This window comes from Lipotes vexillifer, unplaced genomic scaffold (assembly GCF_000442215.2).
Source record: "Lipotes vexillifer unplaced genomic scaffold, Lipotes_vexillifer_v1.1 scaffold1019, whole genome shotgun sequence".
Lineage (NCBI taxonomy): Eukaryota > Metazoa > Chordata > Mammalia > Artiodactyla > Lipotidae > Lipotes > Lipotes vexillifer.
The window spans coordinates 367,649-386,703 of record NW_006776835.1 but is presented as its reverse complement, the minus strand read 5'-3'; the positions used below and the strand labels follow the sequence as shown (position 1 = coordinate 386,703).

At 38.9% G+C, this 19,055-nt stretch overlaps 1 protein-coding gene across 4 annotated transcripts in view; it reads left to right on the top strand.

The window, feature by feature from the left end:
- Positions 1-19,055, top strand: part of CSNK1G1 (casein kinase 1 gamma 1) — a 104,082-nt gene that overhangs the window by 60,172 nt on the left and 24,855 nt on the right. For all 4 annotated transcript variants that reach the window (XM_007450704.1, XM_007450703.1, XM_007450701.1 and 1 more), the window contains exons 4-8: positions 10,210-10,361; positions 11,898-12,132; positions 16,620-16,705; positions 18,620-18,704; positions 18,974-19,055. The exon at positions 18,974-19,055 is cut by the window's right edge and continues 112 nt beyond it. In XM_007450704.1, the coding sequence (XP_007450766.1) occupies positions 10,210-10,361; positions 11,898-12,132; positions 16,620-16,705; positions 18,620-18,704; positions 18,974-19,055 (640 nt within the window). The remainder of the gene's footprint in view (positions 1-10,209; positions 10,362-11,897; positions 12,133-16,619; positions 16,706-18,619; positions 18,705-18,973) is intronic.

The window sequence follows — 19,055 nt, the reverse complement described above, 5'->3', positions numbered from 1 at the left end:
TGGGGTTTTAGGTCTTGGCTATACCACTCAGTGTATGACCTGAGCAAGTCACTTCAAATGAATTTCCTTACCCATAAAATGAGAATAGTAATTCCTATATGTACTTGTTAGGATTAAATGGGAAGGCCTATATAAAAACACTTCATAAACTGTAAAGCAGTTTATGGCCAATAGACTTTTGTGATGCAAGTATGCTTTGAGTGGAAATTTCTTATTGTAGTGTTGAACAAATAATGGGGGAGGAAGGATTCTCCTGACTTTGAAATATCAATGATAATTTTGACAAAAACCTAGGAGACTCCTCCAAACATGCTGCTGCTGGCTACGTGTAAGAGAGGAGGTAACCTAGTGCTGGGGCTTTGAGAAGAATGAGTCAAGGCAGCTTCTGAAAACATTTTTAAATACTCTGTGGGCCTGTGGATACTTAAGTAATAGGACGGTAGTACTAAATGTGAAAAGAGGCCCAGCACTGGAAACAGACCAGGGACCAGAGAGGCTTTAGAACTGGCAATGTGGCAACATATACTAAAATGTTAAATGGGCATGACCCTTGACTCAACATTTCCTCTTCAAGGAATCTACCCTCAAGATACATTTGTATTCATGCCCCAAAATGTAGGCACAAGGATTTTTTTGCAGTGTTGTATGCATATCTGTCTAGACACGTTCCATTTTCAAATGATAGAGTTCAAGCTCACTTAATTGAGGGAGTGGGAGTTGGGGAGAGAATTTCTTGGCTCACAGGACTGAGAAGTCCAGGATTCTTACCTCAGGCCAGCCAGATCCAGGACCCGCATTGTCCTTGGTCCTCAGGTTTGTGGTGTACTTGTCTGCTTCTCTCAGCTCTGCTTTCTCTGTGTTGGTTTCATTCTCAAATAAGTAGTCTACCTGTTCTCATGTGGTTGTCTCTGGTAGCTTCAGGCTCAGCTCCTTCCAGTTTAGTGATCGAGGGGGACGAAAATCGCTCCTCCTTCTCTATAGTTTCAAAAAGGCCCAGAGTTGACTGTCATTGTACCGACATAGTTCAAGCTCCTATCCTTGACCCAGTTCCCCAGGGCAGGAGGATAGAATCCTCTAATTAATCTGGCTTGAGTCATATCCTTGGGGTGGCAGTGGGAAATGGCTTGACCCCCTTTAACCACATGTAGTAACAATGAAGGAATGGTGCTTTCCTGCTGGAAGAGTAAGATGTTATCAGAAGAAGGAAGAAAGGATGCGTGTCAGGCAAAATCAATAGCTGTTCACTATAATGTCTATTTCTAATAACAAATATACGAATACAACCTAAATGTCCATCAGTACAGGAAAACTTAAATGTGATACATCATAGGGGGAGATATGATGTAATTTTTAAAGTGAATGATGTGCATACATGTGTTGACAAGGAAAAATGTCCATTATATAATATTAAATTACAAATGAAGTTGCAGAAAAGTATTTTTAATTATGTGTATGTGTATCATCTATTATGGATATGAATACTTTTTATTCGTATGTTTCTGTACTGCTTTTGGTTTGCTATTGTATTTATTTAAAATTAGTATATATCACACTTATAATTCAAAAAACTAATGTCCCAGGTGGCCCCCATTCCAGATAAGGAACTGGAATTGACAAATCAAGAGCTATAGAGATGGACTTCCCTGGTGGCACAGTGGTTAAGAAACCGCCTGCCAATGCAGGGGACACGGGTTCAAGCCCTGGTCTGGGAAGATCCCACATGCCGCAGAGCAACAAAGCCTGTGCACCACAACTACTGAGCCTGTGCTCTAGAGCCCGTGAGCCACAACTGCTGAGCCTGTGCACCACAACTACTGAAGCCTGCGGCACCTAGAGGCCGTGCTCCACAACAAGAGAAGCTACCGCCATGAGAAGGCTGCACACCGCAACGAAGAGTAGCCCCCACTCGCTGCAACTAGAGAAAACTCGCGCACAGCAATGAAGACCCAACGCAGCCAATAATAAAATAAAATAAATAAATAATAAATTAATTAACTAAAAAAACTATAGAGAGATGGACAGATGATGCAAAAACTGTAAAATAGTATTCAGGTAACTGATATAAAACTATCGGGACTTTCCTGGTGACACAGTGGTTAAGAATCTACCTGCCAATGCAGGGGACACAGGTTCGAGCTCTGATCCGGGAAGATCCCACATGCCGTGGAGCAGTTAAGCCCGAATGCCACAACTACTGAGCCTGCTCTCTAGAGCCCGCGAGCCACAACTACCAGCCCATGTGCTGCAACTACTGAAGCTCTCGGGCCTAGAGCCCGTGCTCTGCAACAAGAGAAGCCACCGCTATAATAAACCCGCGCACTGCAATGAAGAGTAGCCCCTCCTCGCTGCAGCTAGAGAAAGCCCGTGGGCAGCAACGAAGACCCATCGCAGCCAGAAATAAATATTGGGAACCAAGGAGGTGGGTAGGACAGATTAACCAGATTAATCTGCCTGTGTAGTAGGGTGGCAGATTTATATCCTGGAAGGATAATAGTAACGAAAAGGCATGTGGTTTGGAAGAAGTGGGGTAGGAAGCACAGAGAATAACTTTGGCAACCACATGAATGAAAGGGAAGAAGAACGAAGGCGGAGAATGTTGGCAGCTTAGTATAGTGACGTGAGCAGTGATTCTGGAGTTGAGAGGTCTGGTTGTGTTACTTGGGCACCCTGTCAGCTAGGAAAGGTCACACGATGTCTCTCAGGGTCTCTATCTCATATGTAAAATGGTGTCATTAGTATTTTCCCTGTTTTGTTCACAGGATGACTGTGAAATTGAAGTGAGATGGAAAAGGGCTATGTATGTAAAGAAAAGACCATATAATTCCAAGTTAGACAGGACCAAAATAAAGAATGTGTCTAAAAATGGAGTGGGAGAAGAAAAGGATAGGAAGATGTCATCAGACTTCCTTTGCACATTAGACAGCTTAGATGGCTAATTTCGTTGGTCATTTAATCTATTTGGATGGGCAGGTGCTTTATTGAGAGAAAGGAAGACGTTTACATTTGTGTGTATGTTTTTCAGTACTGTTCACTAAAATGAATAATTATACATACTTCACCTGCATGTGGGAACAGCAAAGACATAACTGCACATACCATATACAACCATTACGGAAGAAAATACACAGAAGAAAGTCCATGTAGAAACACTACAACTCTGAATTACTTAGAATCTTCATATTGGTGGCTTGCCCAACACAACTTCTTAAATATCATTCCCATGAAATCCAAATAAGAACTACTCAGAAATATCAATTATGTTAGCATTCCCACACATTTAAAATCTGATTAATTTGTTTTGCTCTGTGTATTTTAGCATTTTGAGGTTTAAATATTGTGTGTTCCAAATAGAAAACTCAAGTCAATTTCACTGAATTGTATTTATTTATTTACTTAGTACTTATTCTGTCCTTATCTACCATGTGCTTGGACTGGTGCTAGGCACCAATATACAAACATAATTAACACATAGTAGTCACTGCCTTCAAACAACCTTCTCTTAGTTCATAGGGAAGGCAGATACATGGACAAAGAAAGTGTAATGGGAGTGGGGCAGGATTGTCAGGAAGAGGTTCACTGTACTTTGAATAATCTCATTTTGTTTCTTCTTATTCCTTCTAAATGCCTGCTAAAACTTTCTTTTTAGTTGTTATCGTTCAGGTGTGTGTTAAGAATTGATCATCTCTCAGCTTTTGAAGCTCAGTAGGTAGTCTGTCTATATAACTTTTTTTTTTTTCTTGGCTGTGTTGGGTCTTGCTGTGCGCAGGCTTTCTCTAGTTGTGGTGAGCAGGGGCTACTCTTCGTTCCAGTGTGCAGGCTTCTCATTGTCGTGGCTTCTCTTGTTGTGGAGCACAGGCTCTAGGCACGCAGGCTTCAGTAGCTGTGGCACGTGGGCTCAGTAGTTGTGGCTCGCGGGCTCTAGAGCGCAGGCTCAGTAGTTGTGGCGCATGGGCTTAGTTGCTCCGTGGCATGTGGGATCTTCCCAGGCCAGGGCTCGAACCCATGTCCCCTGCATTGGCAGGTGGATTCTTAACCACTGCACCACCAGGGAGACCCTGTCTATATAACTTAATCACAGGGACAACGTGGTAAAATTTCAGAGATTGGGTTCTTTTTTTTAATCCTATAAATTTACCAGTTCTGAGCTGAGTTGTTAGTCTTTTGGGGAAGAGAAAGGATCCCCTACCCTTCAATCCCACCCCCAATACACAACACACTTTTAAAACATTTTTTATCTTTGATGCTATCTGCTGCAGAAGAAGTATGTCCTATCTTGGACTTTCTTTCCTGACTCCTTTGGATAAACAAAACTTTGAACCTGCTTTGAGGCTTAAGGCCTTTGTAATTATGTGTGTATGTAATAGAGAAACTGTTAAAAGCTCAATTTCTCTGGCTCGGAAATGTGAGATTATTCCTCTGCTCTGCCTTTCCTCACCGTCTCTTCTCCCACCATACAAATTTGAGCTCATGTTAGGAGCATATGTCTGGTGATATTCCAGTTCCCAAGAGGCCACTGAACAAGACAGTTGTAAAACATTTTTCATTATAGGTAAGGCAAAGTAATCCTGATTCTTTAATTTTGGGTCTAGCTGTTTCTGTTATTAAATCAGCAGTTTAGTTGAAGTAGATTCATATGTTGAACTGGTTCATATTGTAAAAAGGCATTTTTTTCAGAGTCAGAGAAATGAGAGGGATTCTGTTCTTTTTTTAAAAGAGAAACACATGTATTGTCTCATATTTTTGTAATAATGCATTGTTTTTGTAGAGTTATTTTCTGAGTTTTAAAGCCTATGCTTTCATTTTCCCCTTTCACTTCTTCCTATGGAATATTATCATGTTTGTCTGCCTATTCTTTCTGCTTTCTTGTTAAGGGGACTTATTTAATATTATTATTATTACCCCTGGTGATAATTCCCTGTGTGTCAGTAATTCCCTGACCTCTCATAAACACTAAGGAACATTGAGTAGCTGTGCTAAAAGCCGCTGCCATAGATGAGACCAAGGACAGCTTAACTTTGGAGAAAAACTCTCCTCTTTTCTTTAAAAATTAAAAAGCAAACTGTATAAATAAAAGAAAGGAATTGCCGAGGTCGATATGTCCTTAAAGGTTTTTTCCTAAAGCCCTGACTTTAGAAGACAGTCATCACCAGCATATACTTATTTTTTCATAGAAATATTTATATGATGTTATTTTTTTACATCCAGGTATTAATGCAGGTATGGGACTTATTTGAGTTTGCTTCACATCTAGGTAAGTTAGTTTCTCAAAAAGAATGAAAGGGTAATTATTAGGCAATAATGTAATCAAATTACCAAAAGCTTCAAGGTGGTTCTATTTCAGTTCTCAGCCTGATGTGTATTTTAAAATATCTCTACTTAGAGTAGTTCCTGTTCATAATACATTATGGAATCTTTTTAGGTAACAGCTTGGATGATAAAGAAGCCGTTACCCTTGATTTGGTGTGTTTAACCCAAGTTAAATTTATGACAGACTGCAAATTAGCTGTAGTGTTATACATCTCGCTTCCTGTTCTTTGCAGTTTGATGTATGTGTGGGCCATATGTCCAGCAGGAGTTATAAGAATATGGTATTCATGGATGGAAAAGCTGTTTCATAGTTCCCTGTGAAAATATACACTGTAGCTTGTACAGTGTGTATATAACCTTGCAGTTTTGGTTTATGAGAGATTTAACCTGTGGCTAAAGGTAATATAATGAAATCTGTTGGAAATCCTTCAGAAGAGGAGAATTTGGAATCTACTTCTTTAATTTTCAAGCTTTTATGCAGTTGACCAATTTAGGAGGGAGACCTTAACTCAGTGCTTTTATTTTCAGAGCAGATGAGAGATTATAACAGTACCTTAGTTTCTGAAATACCATGGATCAAAGAATTCAGTGCATATCTACATTGCCTACTTTCCCCACTTCATTCCCTTTACCTCAGAATTATTTGCAGGAAGTACCTTGTTTTCAACATGTTTATTGCATTTAAGGCTTTGCCCTCATCCCCAGTCTTATTAAAGGAGTTCCACCATAATGTTGATTAATTTAAAATTTCCTAAACAATGGATTAGCAATGGCTCTGCAAAAGTAGTGTGAAACATAATATACAGGATTTCTCATTTAAATACAGCCCAGGTGATAAATCATTACTGTACAGTAATCTCTGACCAAAGAGGCAGACTTTCCTAGTGGGCCTGTGTCTGTGTCGTTCACTACCAGCACTGGCCAGTTTTGGGGCAGTCATGTGTGAAACCAGTCACAGATTGGAACTTGTGTGGGCACCTTTATCTGTACAGACAGTTCTAATAAATTAAGGCCACATCCCCCAAAGAGACTTCTATACTCAGCAGCATATTTTCTGTAATACCTAAGAAACTCTAAACAGGTCTTTCAAATAGCCTTAAAATGATTCCTTTCAGTAGGTGTTGAGTCCAGTTGTTCTGATGTGAGAGAACTTCTGAAAGAGATTAGTCTGTCAGTGTTTTCTGAGTCTTCGTAATATATTAGCCATAAAGCAAAGCAATGCCCTTTATTTCTACCCTCTAGGTTGCACTTCTGAATCACCTGTGGAGCTATGCTTACATCCACTACTAGAAATTCTGGTTTGGTAGGTTTGAAGTAAAGTCACTGTATCTGTTTTCTAAAGTTTTAGAGATATTTCTAATAGACACACTTTCAATTGAGTACCACTACCAGTTACCACTACAAGCTACATTTGAATTTGTACTATGCATATTTTATATAACATGGAGACAAGTTTCATTCATACTGGTGATTTGGCTTTACAAAGAGGAACCTAGAAGGTAGCTAGAAAGAAATCCTAGCTATAATCAGAATTTTGGATTTAAAAGAGAACCAGTCTAGGGACTTCCCTGGCAATCCAGTGGTGAAGACTCTACGCTTCCACTGTAGGGGGTGAGGTTTCGATCCCTGGTCAGGGAACTAAGATCCCACATGCCACGTGGCGTGGCCAAAAAATAAAAAATAAAGAAATAAAAGAGAACCAGTCTAAACCCCTCCTCTTTACAGATGAAAAAGAGCAAAGAGGTGAAAGAATTTTCAGAGTTGGTAGCAGAACCAAATCCATGACTCTGACTTGAGCTCTTTCTACACTAGCATCTTGGACCTAGTCCATCTTTGAGAAAAGCTTCAAGGTCACTCAGTAATCTAGAAATTGTCTTGAGCATCCCAAAGCCCAACAGAGTATTGTGAGGTTCAGAGTATTTAATAAAAGAAGGAATAATGCAGCCAGCAGGAACTCCTCGCATCTTTGAAGTTACTAGGCAGGAGTTACGAGTGACATTACTCACAGTTAGAAATTATAGACATCATCCAGAAAGCTTTTGTGACTTCTTTGTAAACATGGAAATTTCTGACAAGAGATGCCTAGATTTGGTACCGAAGATTGTCAAGAACAAGATGATCATCTGTCTTATTTTTAAACTGATCCTTAAGTATTGGCAGCAGGTCTAGAAAATTATGCCAATATTATATTTCTACACAGGTCTGACTTTTAGCTTGTACTTCAGAAGGAGGATATTGTGCCTAGATTTGCAATTTAACCAAGTAAAGGAATAGTATGTTTATTAATTAGGCTTAGATTTGGTTGTTAAAAAGAAAAATCCAAATAACAGTAGTTCAGTCAGGCAGAGATCGATTTTTCTTTTTTTTTTTAAAGCTACATGAGATATATATATATATTTTTTCAAATTTATTTATTATTTATTTTGGCTGTACTGGGTCTTAGTTGTGTCATGCATGCAGGATCTAGTTCCCCGACCAGGGATTGAACCCGGACCCCCTGCATTGGGAGCCTGGAGTCTTACCCACTGGACCACCAGGGAAGTCCCAGATTGATTTTTCTTTTGGATTAAATAGTCCAGAGGGAAGGGAAGCCCAACATTAGTGTGGTTGCTTCATATCTGTCAGGGATGGGTTCTTCTAATTTTGTTCCATCCATCTTGGTACTATGTTAAATCTTCAAGGTATCTGATGTGGTTCTAGATGGCTTCTGGAGCTTCGGTCATCTCAAAGGGGCATACCTCCAACTTGAGTCAGCTCCCTTTCTTTTTTCTTTTTTTTTTTTTTTTTTTTTTTTTTTTTTTTTGAGTCAGTTCCCTTGAAAGAACTTTCCTAGAACCACCCTATCCAACAATTTCTGCTTCCATCTCACTGGTCATTCCTATTATTGAGGGAGACTGGAAAGTTATAACTGGGCGAGTTGCTATTCACAATAATTAGAAATTTTGTTGTTAAGAAAGAAGGAGGGAATGGATATTGAGCAGGTAACCAACAGATCTGCCACACCTGTTTTGAAGAATATAATTTTTATATTAGGAAAATCAAATTTTAGTCACATCAAAAACTATTATATAGGATATAAAATTTTAAAGATCTCCAAACTACAATCTACTGTTTATCTGATTAATAAAAGCAATAAATCTCTATGGTACTGTTCTGCTTTGGATTTCTCAGTAGAACTCATTGGGAACAGCTGTTAGGTTTTATATATTTTAAATGAACTGAAGAAGGAGTTCTTCAAAACAACAGGAGAAAAAAGATAAATTAAACTCTGTTTCCTTTTGGAGATAGGGAGAATCAAAACAACCACAAGGACAAATCAGAGTATACTATATGAAATGGTAGGAGACAGGAATGAACCTATTAAACACTAAGAAAGAAGTTGTTTAGTATTTAGATGGAATATGATAGACTATTGCAGCACATGAAATAAACACATACATAGCAATGAATCGTACCGATTCCAGATATACAAGACCTGTGCTGGACAGAAGGATGGGCACATTGGGTTAAAGTTCTAAGTATTAGACATTGTCTTAATCCAGTTGGGCTGCTGTACAAAATACTACAAACTGAGTGGCTTATAAACACAGAAATTTACTTCTCACATTTCCAGAGGCTGGAAGTGCAAGATCATGATACCAGCATGGTCAGGTTCTGGTGAAGGCCCTCATCTGGGTTGCAGACTGCTGACTTCCTGCTGTGTCTTCACATGGCTGAAGGGGCTAGGGAGCTCTGTGGGGTCTCTTTTTTAAGGGCATTAATCCCATTCATGAAGGCCCTGCCCTCATGATCTCACCTCCCAAAGGCCCACGCCTCTTAAAACCATCACACTGGGCATTAGGTTTTTAACATGCGAATTTTGGAGGGACACAAACATTCAGATTACAGTAGATATAATTACCTCTGCCTGTACCATATCTGTACAAATAAAATGTGAAGATGGAGAGAATTTTGTTGTCTAAAAAACTTACAGTCAGAGCAAGCAGTAATCTGCAGCGTGTACAACTGTAGACTGTGGTGTACATAAGTGTATTAAGATGGAAGTGTTCTTACTCTATAAGACCAGATTTTTAAAAGTTCTGTAGTCTCATTCATACCCACAGTTCACGTGGTGCCGTTTAGCACATATTTATTGAGTGCCTCATATTTACGATACACTTTAAGGAGGAAATTCATTCACAAGTTGCCACGTAGGTAAGAAAGTCTAGATTTTGGCTTCTTATAACTATGAATTTCAAATCTGGGGAAAACCCAGCCTTGTATTTTTATTCCTTTTTCTTTCATAATTACTTACCAGTAACCAAACCCAGACTGTTGACTTTGCTCCAACTGATAGAAAACAGGAAACTACAGAGACTCCCTATGAGAAAAGGACCAGGCTGCATCCTCTGTGACCTCAGCCCTTCGGTCTGAGCTCTCCTCAGAGCAACAGTTGGAAACAGTTCTACCTCCTTGTGGCTTTGGTAGTAAGCATAGGGAGTGCAAATGAAACTAGCTAACGCAACAAGGTGTGTTAGCCTGGCCTTTGAGCTCGAGCCATCTTTTGAACCTTTTATGCTAGTGCGCTTTTGGGCATCCTTGGGGGAGAATAGTTTACGCTCCGATCCAGCAGTGGATCAGGGACCATTCTCTGTCTTACATAGCACTGGAAATGCCTTTGGCACTCTGGTATTAAATAACTGCTTATTTGAACATATTGTGCAATGGCTTAGCCTTTCCCACACATTACTAGTTCCCGTTGAAGCTGTTGTGCTCAGTTTGAGTTCTCCAGTAGGGACTATGAAAGAAAACAAAAATCTCACAACTTACATTTCCTTTTTATCTACTTAGTGCTGTTGCAGCTATCTCATATTTTGGTTTTTGTGTCCCTCACTCTGCACCCTATTTTCCCTCTGCTTTCAGGTGAAGGTCTCCCACAGGTGTATTACTTTGGACCATGTGGGAAATACAATGCCATGGTGCTGGAGCTTCTTGGCCCTAGCTTGGAGGACTTGTTTGACCTCTGTGACCGAACTTTTACTTTGAAGACTGTGTTAATGATAGCCATTCAGTTGGTAAGTTGGCATTGCCATTCTGCAGAAGGATAGGCGGGGCAGGTCTCCCAGCCACATCCTTGTGTCCCTGTTGGTGATTTACCAGCTGTAGTGACACCTAGTGAATGCATATTTACTGGCTTGGTGGCATTCTAGGAAGCTGGCTGGGGCAAAAAGGGTTAATCCAGAGAAGTCATACTGCATTTGCCGTTTGCTCTATTTTAAGAATTTGCACCCTGGAGCAATACTCTGACCTTGACTGAAGTGGAAATTTATTTAGGGAGAAAGAGGATGATTAGGAAAAATTGTACAAATGCAAGTAACTTCTTTGTTGTTTTATTTATAGGTTTTAAACACATGACTGTAAAGTTTTGTCATGTCCTCCCTCTCTCCTTACCATCGCATCCAAGAAAAGATTGGAGATGTAACCCACTGTCCTAAAATCAGACTCCGAAGTTGTGTGACCAAGAACCTGCCTTAGTTCTCTTGCCTCTAGTTCTCACAGAGACTGAGACAGCTGAAGAGGCAGCTTTCTCAGCTCCTACCAAATTACACACCAGTACCAGTTTAAGGAACAGTTAAGACAGTTCCTTTGAGAACTTTGTCATCCCCTAAGCAGAAGGGTGTCTTTATTGGTCTGAAATGGTGATGGTCTCACCCACTTTAAAGACTTGGAAATGTTACAAAATTGATTGACTTCTGAGTCAAAAATTCAAATGCTCAAGCTTCCCTTTATATACTAAGTAGAAAAGCTTTGAAGATAGAAACGAACTTAATGAAATTTGAGTAATTTTATGATTATTATTTTGGGCTATATTTACTTTCTCATAAAACCTATACTCCTACCTCTGCTGTTAGTTAGCTCTGTGATATCAGTCCAGTATTAACTTCTCTGGGACTCACTTCCCTTATTTCTGCAACAAAGAGACAGTATAGGAAGGTGTGGGCAGGAGGTGAATGTGGCAGTGGCACCTGTCTTCAAAGGCCACCAACGTATTCTGATTTCCTGCCTGGGAGTAATTCTTGTCTCTCAAATGCTTACTTTCTGAAGTAACATAAAAACACTAACTCTATTCATCATTTGCAAATTGTTGCATAACGAAGTAAAACTGTGTATTATCATTTTTAGATGAACTGTACTATCCTTCTCTGTCTCTTTTTTTAAAATTTTTATTTATTTGGCTGCACAATGTCTTAGTTGTGGCAGGCGGGCTGCTTAGTTGTGGCATGCGAACTCTTAGTTGAGGCATGCATGTGGGATCTAGTTGCCTGACCAGGGATTGAACCCAGGCCCCCTGCATTGGGAGCACGGAGTCTTAACCGCTGCGCCACCAGGGAAGTCCCTATCCTTCTCTCTTTTATCTTGATATTTGCCATATATGTATTTGTATCAGGAAATATATTCTGGTTTACAAGAGTAAAGTGGCTCTGGGTGGTGAAGAAATGAGTTTTATTTTAATTTCAAAGCTCTGGGCTGATAAGAGAAAACGTTTTGATGTATTTTTACAGTAAATTTCTTTAGAGTAGTATTTCTATCATTGTTTTTCTCTCTTTCAGCTTTCCCGAATGGAATACGTGCACTCAAAGAATCTCATTTACCGAGATGTCAAGCCAGAGAACTTCCTGATTGGCCGACAAGGCAATAAGAAAGAGCATGTTATACACATTATAGACTTTGGACTGGCCAAGGAATACATTGACCCTGAAACCAAAAAACATATACCTTATAGGGAGCACAAAAGTTTAACTGGAACTGCAAGATACATGTCTATCAACACGCATCTTGGCAAAGGTGTGTTTCTTTTCAGCTCCATGAAAGGGGCAGATTGTTAAAACACCTTTTTATTCCCAAAACACTTTTGTACCCATTGTGCATTACAACTTGTGATTCTTATTGCTTCACAGGGTAAGTGATTTTTGTACTTGAGAAATTAAGATGGTAAGTTAGTGACTTTCCTAAGTATCCTGTTGACAACTTAAGGATTTTTCATTCTTTGTTTCCAAATGCTTAGGTTCTCAGAGTGTGGTACTTGAATTATTGAATTAAGGTGATAACATTTTAGTAAGTTTAGTGATGAGTTTGATATTTACATACAAATAGCCCCATATGTAACCTGAAAAGGACATCAGGCTGATATCTGCTTTGAGGAAGAGTACTTCACTAAAACACGGACTAGCCTTCTGTTCTCTGTGCATAGTTTCGTGACTCATTTTTCAGGGAAAAGCCTATGTCTTATTCAGTGAAAATATATTTGCTTTTCCATGAGTCTTGAATTTTACTCCGGATAGACAATTTGCATAAATATTGCTAAAAGCTGTAGTCTCACTTGTTAGAGGGACTAGTCCAGGGGAGAGTATTTGCGAGGGAAGCCTAAGGAACAGTGAGAAGGCCCAGTCCGTAGGGCCCTGGGCCCTTGCCAGCTTCTCCAGGAAAGCTTCCCTTTTTATCTGTTTTATATATTGGGCTTTCATTGGAAGATTATATTTGAAGAAAAGGTTCTAAGGTGATTGAAAAGATATGTTCAAAAATCACCACCCTAGAGAGTAGACATATAAACAGAATATTAGACTCCTAGATGTAGCTAATTATGTAAGGTATTTAAATACTAACAAACAGTTTACACAATAAGTATTTTACACAATAGTACATTAAAGCTAATGTAAATAGCTGTAAAGTTGCCTCATCAAGTAAACTGCTCAGATATTCAGATGAGGGTTCTAGTATTAGTGAAGAGTAAAAATGACATTACAAAGTGGTATGATACAACCCGAGTTGAAATGAATGCTGTCAGGATTTTTTCGGTAACCACATGGATATTCTCACTTAACATAATAGTTTAAAATTAGGCTGGAAGGTTCTCTGGCACTTATTACTGGTGTCACTTTGGACAAGTTACTTAATCTCCCTGAAACTTAACTGTAAAAATAGAGTAATATTTCACAAGGATGTTTTGCAGGTTGAATGGGTGATAATATATGTAACATGGGTCTCTTGCATAGGGCTCAGAATTCCCTTCTTCCTTCCTTTTTACAAGGAGATAGAGTGTGTGGTACATAGTAAAGTCATGATTGTTTGGTTTAACTAACAGAGTCTAGAAGTTGTTCTAATTCCTGCCTCCTGGGCTCAGTATTTGTGTTCTGATTTTATTATTCTTGTCAGGAAAGGCAAGAACAGACAAAAGATGCATATCCATTTGTATAAGGTACAATGTACCTTGTTTGTATAAGGTACAATGTAATAGTTAAGAAAAAGGGATGTAAATTCTGGCTTTTTCCCTTAAACCTATGTGGTTCAGTAACCTTCCTTCATCAGCATCAGTTATCTCATCCACCCTGAAAGATGTATGGTAATAGTACCTTATACCATAGGGTTCTGTGAGATAATGCATATGAACTGTTTAGTGCTTGATGGTAGTAAAGACTCTATAATGGTAGTTATCATTTATTCAACAAAATATGTTTTAAGCATCTACTGTCATCAGACTCAGGTTCCTTTATCTCTTGATGTAGCCATTTCTGCTGGAACTTTTGAGCGTATCTCCACGCGTGGACTTCCTGAGTTCCAGAGTTTTTTTCAGGTCAGATCCAACCTGTCACCGTATTTGTCTATAATGTCCCTATTACAGAGAATACATATAGGTGGTTGTCACGTGCCCTTTAAACTCTGGCCATGGTCTCAAACCCAGAGAGGTTTCTGTAGGAACCCTAATCCTATTGGTTTTCAAATGTGTTTCATCCTTTATGTTGTAATGGAGAAAAAGGGAAGTGTATCTTCAAATGACCTGGAAAGAATTGCCTATTAATTTTGTGAGGGCAGAAAACAAGGGAAGCAGCCCCCTAAACCTGATATTTACTACATTAGATTAGTCACCTTCCCACTGATTAAGTCTACCCATTTTGTATTCCTTAATGTTTGAAGTTAGGGTGAGGATACTGGGTCACCTGGCCCCTTTCCTTCAACAAAATATATTTGACCTAAAATCAGGGATGTGATGCAGGTAAACCAAGCACATCTTTCTGATTGGTTGAAAAGCAAGCCTTTATGGTATGGAAGAATTTTGTGTCCTCCTGGTCTCACTGGTATTGAAACCTTTTTTCTTTGAAAATGAAATATCCTGCATGAAAAAAACAAGGGAAATACTGAATTGAAATCCTGAATTGAATGAATGTGGAGTGTTCAAAGAAATGTGGAAATAAAGCATGGCTCTGATTTTCACTCTCATTTTTTTTTGAAAGGCCTTTATGATTTAAATTATTGTAGATTATTTTAGAATTTTAGAAATGGAAAATGACTTTTCAGGGTATCTAAATCAACCAATTGTTTTTCAGATGAGGAAATTGAAGCCCAAAAGGTGACTTGGCCATGCTTAATTTTGTGTGGATTAATAAATTAATAGAAAGGACAGGCCAAGACCTAGATACCCTGACTCAGGAACCATTATTTTTCCTGTTATCCCATATTCCACAGCTTTTCTTCGTGGTTTTAAGTATTTGAAAAGTTACTTTATTACTTATTCCAGTGAGTTTAAATATGTTTATTATATTTTTTGGTTTTTGATTTTTTTTTAAATCTCATTTTATAACGGCTTTGCTGTGAAGAGAAGCTGGGCTTATTTCTGTAGGGCTGATCAGTCATTGAAAATGTGGAGAGTTTCGCCCTCTAGTGCTCAACTGTCTAAAGTACAACCATTTGTCCCCTGAATTATTTATTACCAAGGGGCCTCCTTACGGGAAGTGGATATAAAAATGGAGAGGCGATGAGTAGGTGTGATATAGTGTGAGAACCTTCAGAGTGTGGTTTCTCTATCTGCCCTGCTTTGTGGGAGGCCCCAACTCACCCTGCTTGTTCTTTCTTTTTTGGTGTATCTTTAGGTTCTGTTAACAAAATCTGTTTTCGTCTGTTAACAAAATCTGTTTCTTTAAGTTCTGTTAACAAAATCTCTTTTTGTTTTCAATTACATATGAAATTTATTGCAAACTTCAGGCAAGCCTTGTAGTCAAAAGCTTCTGATGGCCTTGCTGTTTTGCTTCATTCTTTTTAAGATTATTTCAGTTGCTCTGTATCAGCTCAACTTTATGTTATTTATGTCTCTTGTCAGGGTGCCGCCCCTTCCCATTAGTGACCTCATTTCCAAAAACCTCCTTCAAAGTACAATTTAGAAAGTTGCCTTTTCTTTCTTCATCTGCCCTGTAGAGTACTATGCACTCTTTTTCATGCAAATTACCTGTAATTGGAGGCGGCAGTTAAATGTGTTGTGCTTTTGTATTTTGGGTTACCTGAGTAGCATTCCCTGCCTCCCTGACTGTTAGGTTTTACTTTCTGCACAAAGAAGACAAAATCAAGTTTAAGATAGCCCCTTATTCTTGCATCTGTCATTTCTTTTGATAAAGCCCAGAGCTCGATTCTGAAAAATAAACACATGAAATGTCTGAGATAAATTGTAATTGGCAATTAAAAATGGAAGAATGTACTGCTTCTGTTGTCTGACAGCCAAAGAATGTATAAGATGTTTTCTGAGATGTCGTTACAATTTTTTATTAACTATTCTGCAGTTCTTTACCATCCTTATCTTCCCAATTTAAAGAAAAGAAAGAAAAATCCAGGAACTTGTTTTACATGATAAGCTCTCTGAATGCAGGGATACTGTTTTATGTGCCCACAAAGGGCACCTTAGTAATAAACTTTAAATTTTTCTTTAGGTGGCTATGGGACATGGTACAAATGGGATGGAGCTGAGGATTGTGCCCTGATGTTTGCTTACATTAAACTAAATTTTAAGTGTTAATTTTTATGATGAATAAAAAGCACTAGGCATGTATGCTAGGCATTCTGCAGCTTGTGTCTTTGCGGGCCTAGCCAGAATGGACTCCCTTAACAGCCTCAGCTACTCAATCTGCTGCTCACTTTTCATGATGGTAACCAAAGAGTAATTGTAGCCCACATACTACAAATGACATTTTGTTTAAATTATCTTACTTTCAGGAAGGTGACGGCATAGCGTGAGGGGTGGTTACTCACCATTTGGTGATTTGGACTTGGTTTTAGTTTAGGATTTGCTCTTTTCACTTGATATTTACTTGCCAGTAGCAGATCTAGGCAAAGGAAGGACACGTTGTTTTTGGTTTTGATCTAAAATACTATCCCTGATTTAGATATACAAAGAATTAGTAAGCAGAGCCTTTCCAGAGCAGACGGGTTTCTGAAGGGATTACTTGGTTTTGAACCCCTTTCTGCTTTAATAACTGCAAACATAATGTGTCATCTGTCTTCCTTTTTAGAGCAAAGCCGGCGGGATGATTTGGAAGCCTTAGGCCATATGTTCATGTATTTCCTTCGAGGCAGCCTACCCTGGCAAGGACTCAAGGTATCCTTGGAAGTGCTCAGTGGAGGGCTTTGTTTAAATACTCAGTTGATAATGAAGGGGTTGCTGACTTGATGTCTGTAGGAAGCACAAAGGGGAAGATTGGCTACAGGGATGACAGGCAGGAATGACATTAGTCTATAATGTAAATGCTCACCTGGGCTTTGGAAGCTCTGTTTTGCCCACGTTTGTCTTCTTCCCCTTCTGATCCTTCTTCCTTATTTTCGAGTTTTCCATAATCTCTTCCCTCATTCCCTCCCGGCCTTGGCAGTGCTGCTTTTCTCTCTGTGTCAGTATGCCTCCTTCACTGACATTATGTAGCAGGCATATTGTTCCCAGGGTGTTGGGGAATTTCTGGAACAAATTGATGATAGCAGCTGCTACACGTTTTACCAGCAAGGCCAGCAGGACTAGGTGTGACCCTAAGGGGAACTGGGAAATACTTGTTCTTCCTATATAGGCTAAGGACCCACCTGAACTAAAACGAAAATCCAGGTTTAACATTGCTGTTCAAGTGTTTAATTGAATAAATGCCTTTGCATAAAATAGCTGTTCCTTGTAAAATGTGTAGTTTAAATAGCTAGCCTTCCTTAGGTAGGTGTCAATACAGTGCATTTGTGTCGAAGTTAACTAGTAATTATAGTTATAACCATTGTAATGATTACTCTGTGCCTCTGGCGGTTAGACTAGGAAATGGTGAGCTTCTAACCCCTTCTAAGTCCCATTAGATAGTTAAATGTGCAAGACATTTTTGAGTTGTGATTTATTTCAACATGTTAGTATGGAAGGAAACTTAATTGGTAGCTTTGGGTACTACTATACCCCTTCCCTCCCGAAGGGCAGAATGATTCGTTTTGCTGTGCTTTCTTGGACATTGTCCTAAAAAGTGAGGCTTTTATCCCTTCCCTTTGGGAAGATTTCATTTCTTTCCCGTTAAATTCCTCTCCTAACATCTCCTCCATGGTCTTCTCCTAGTCACATATACCTTCTCATTGATATTGACAGCTGTCAAATAGAGTTTCACATCCTGTTTGCTCATTATACAGCCAAATAATGCATTTGTATATTATTAATTGCTTGAAACTTTCTCATGATCCATGAATCATTTTAGTGGTAGTTGTAGATTTAAAACTCCTCCAGTATACTTCAGAACATAATTGCTTAAAGCCTGGTGCAGCAGGCTAGGCAGAGCCTCATGAGTATCCCTTGAGACCACATTATTGGTCCAAGCTCCAGGAGCCCTCTGTCTACAGTCTTGAGCAAACCAGACTTGGCTACTTTGACCCACTGACATATAGCAAACCTGTCTGTTAGCCATGCCTGTATCATAGTTAACATTTTTCCCTCTGGAAGCACATTGTGGAAAGGCAGTTGTTTTTTGCTTTTGTTTTTGTTTTAATTTAATTTAATTAATTTATTTTTTATAGAGCAGGTTCTTAGAAAGGCAGTTTTTTTACATCTTGTTCTTTTTCTATTCAACTTCACAATAAATATGTTGTGGAGCCATCTGTCTGTTTGCCCCCATTTGGATTAGCAGTGTTTTTAATCTTATCTAGAGCTGATCTAAGAATGAGAAGGTTGAATAACTTTTGAGCCCTAGTGGCCATGGGTCATTACTAAGCTGTTATAATTTTGAGTTTATTTTCTTATCTTAGCCTCTCATCTCATTACATTTGGTGGTGTTTATCTGAGACTACTAAATGTATTTGCAAGTAAAACTTTCCAGAACAGATGTTTTGTACATATCTAAATATATCATCTCTACTACATTTCTTGTTTGTTAGTATTTGAAAAAAATTGAGACTATCTAACAAATCCTGTCAGTTTGAGTGAAACAGTCATTATGTCCCGAAACATATTGGACCTCCCATACTTAACACCTCTTTCCAACTAACTTTCTCTCTTTCTTCTCTATAGGCTGATACATTAAAAGAAAGATATCAAAAAATTGGTGACACCAAAAGGAATACTCCCATTGAAGCTCTCTGTGAAAACTTTCCAGGTAGGATGCTGAAAGGACACTCCAGCCAGTGTGACTGAAGCTTTGAAGGAGGTGGAGACCATATCTTAGTATTTCTAGATACTCTCCAGAAAACTTACGTTTCCTTTTATTGTTATTTAAATAAAGATAGGTTTTATCACTTTGATTTGGTCCATAAAGAAAACATCAGTGTCAAATAGTCTGTACAGATATTCCTTGCCTGGCCCAAAGCTTCTCCCCATGAGAAGCATTCGGCTAATGAGCATGGCCTTTAACCTCTTTCCTAACAGAGGAGATGGCAACCTACCTGCGATATGTCAGGCGATTAGACTTCTTTGAAAAACCTGACTATGAGTATTTACGGACGCTCTT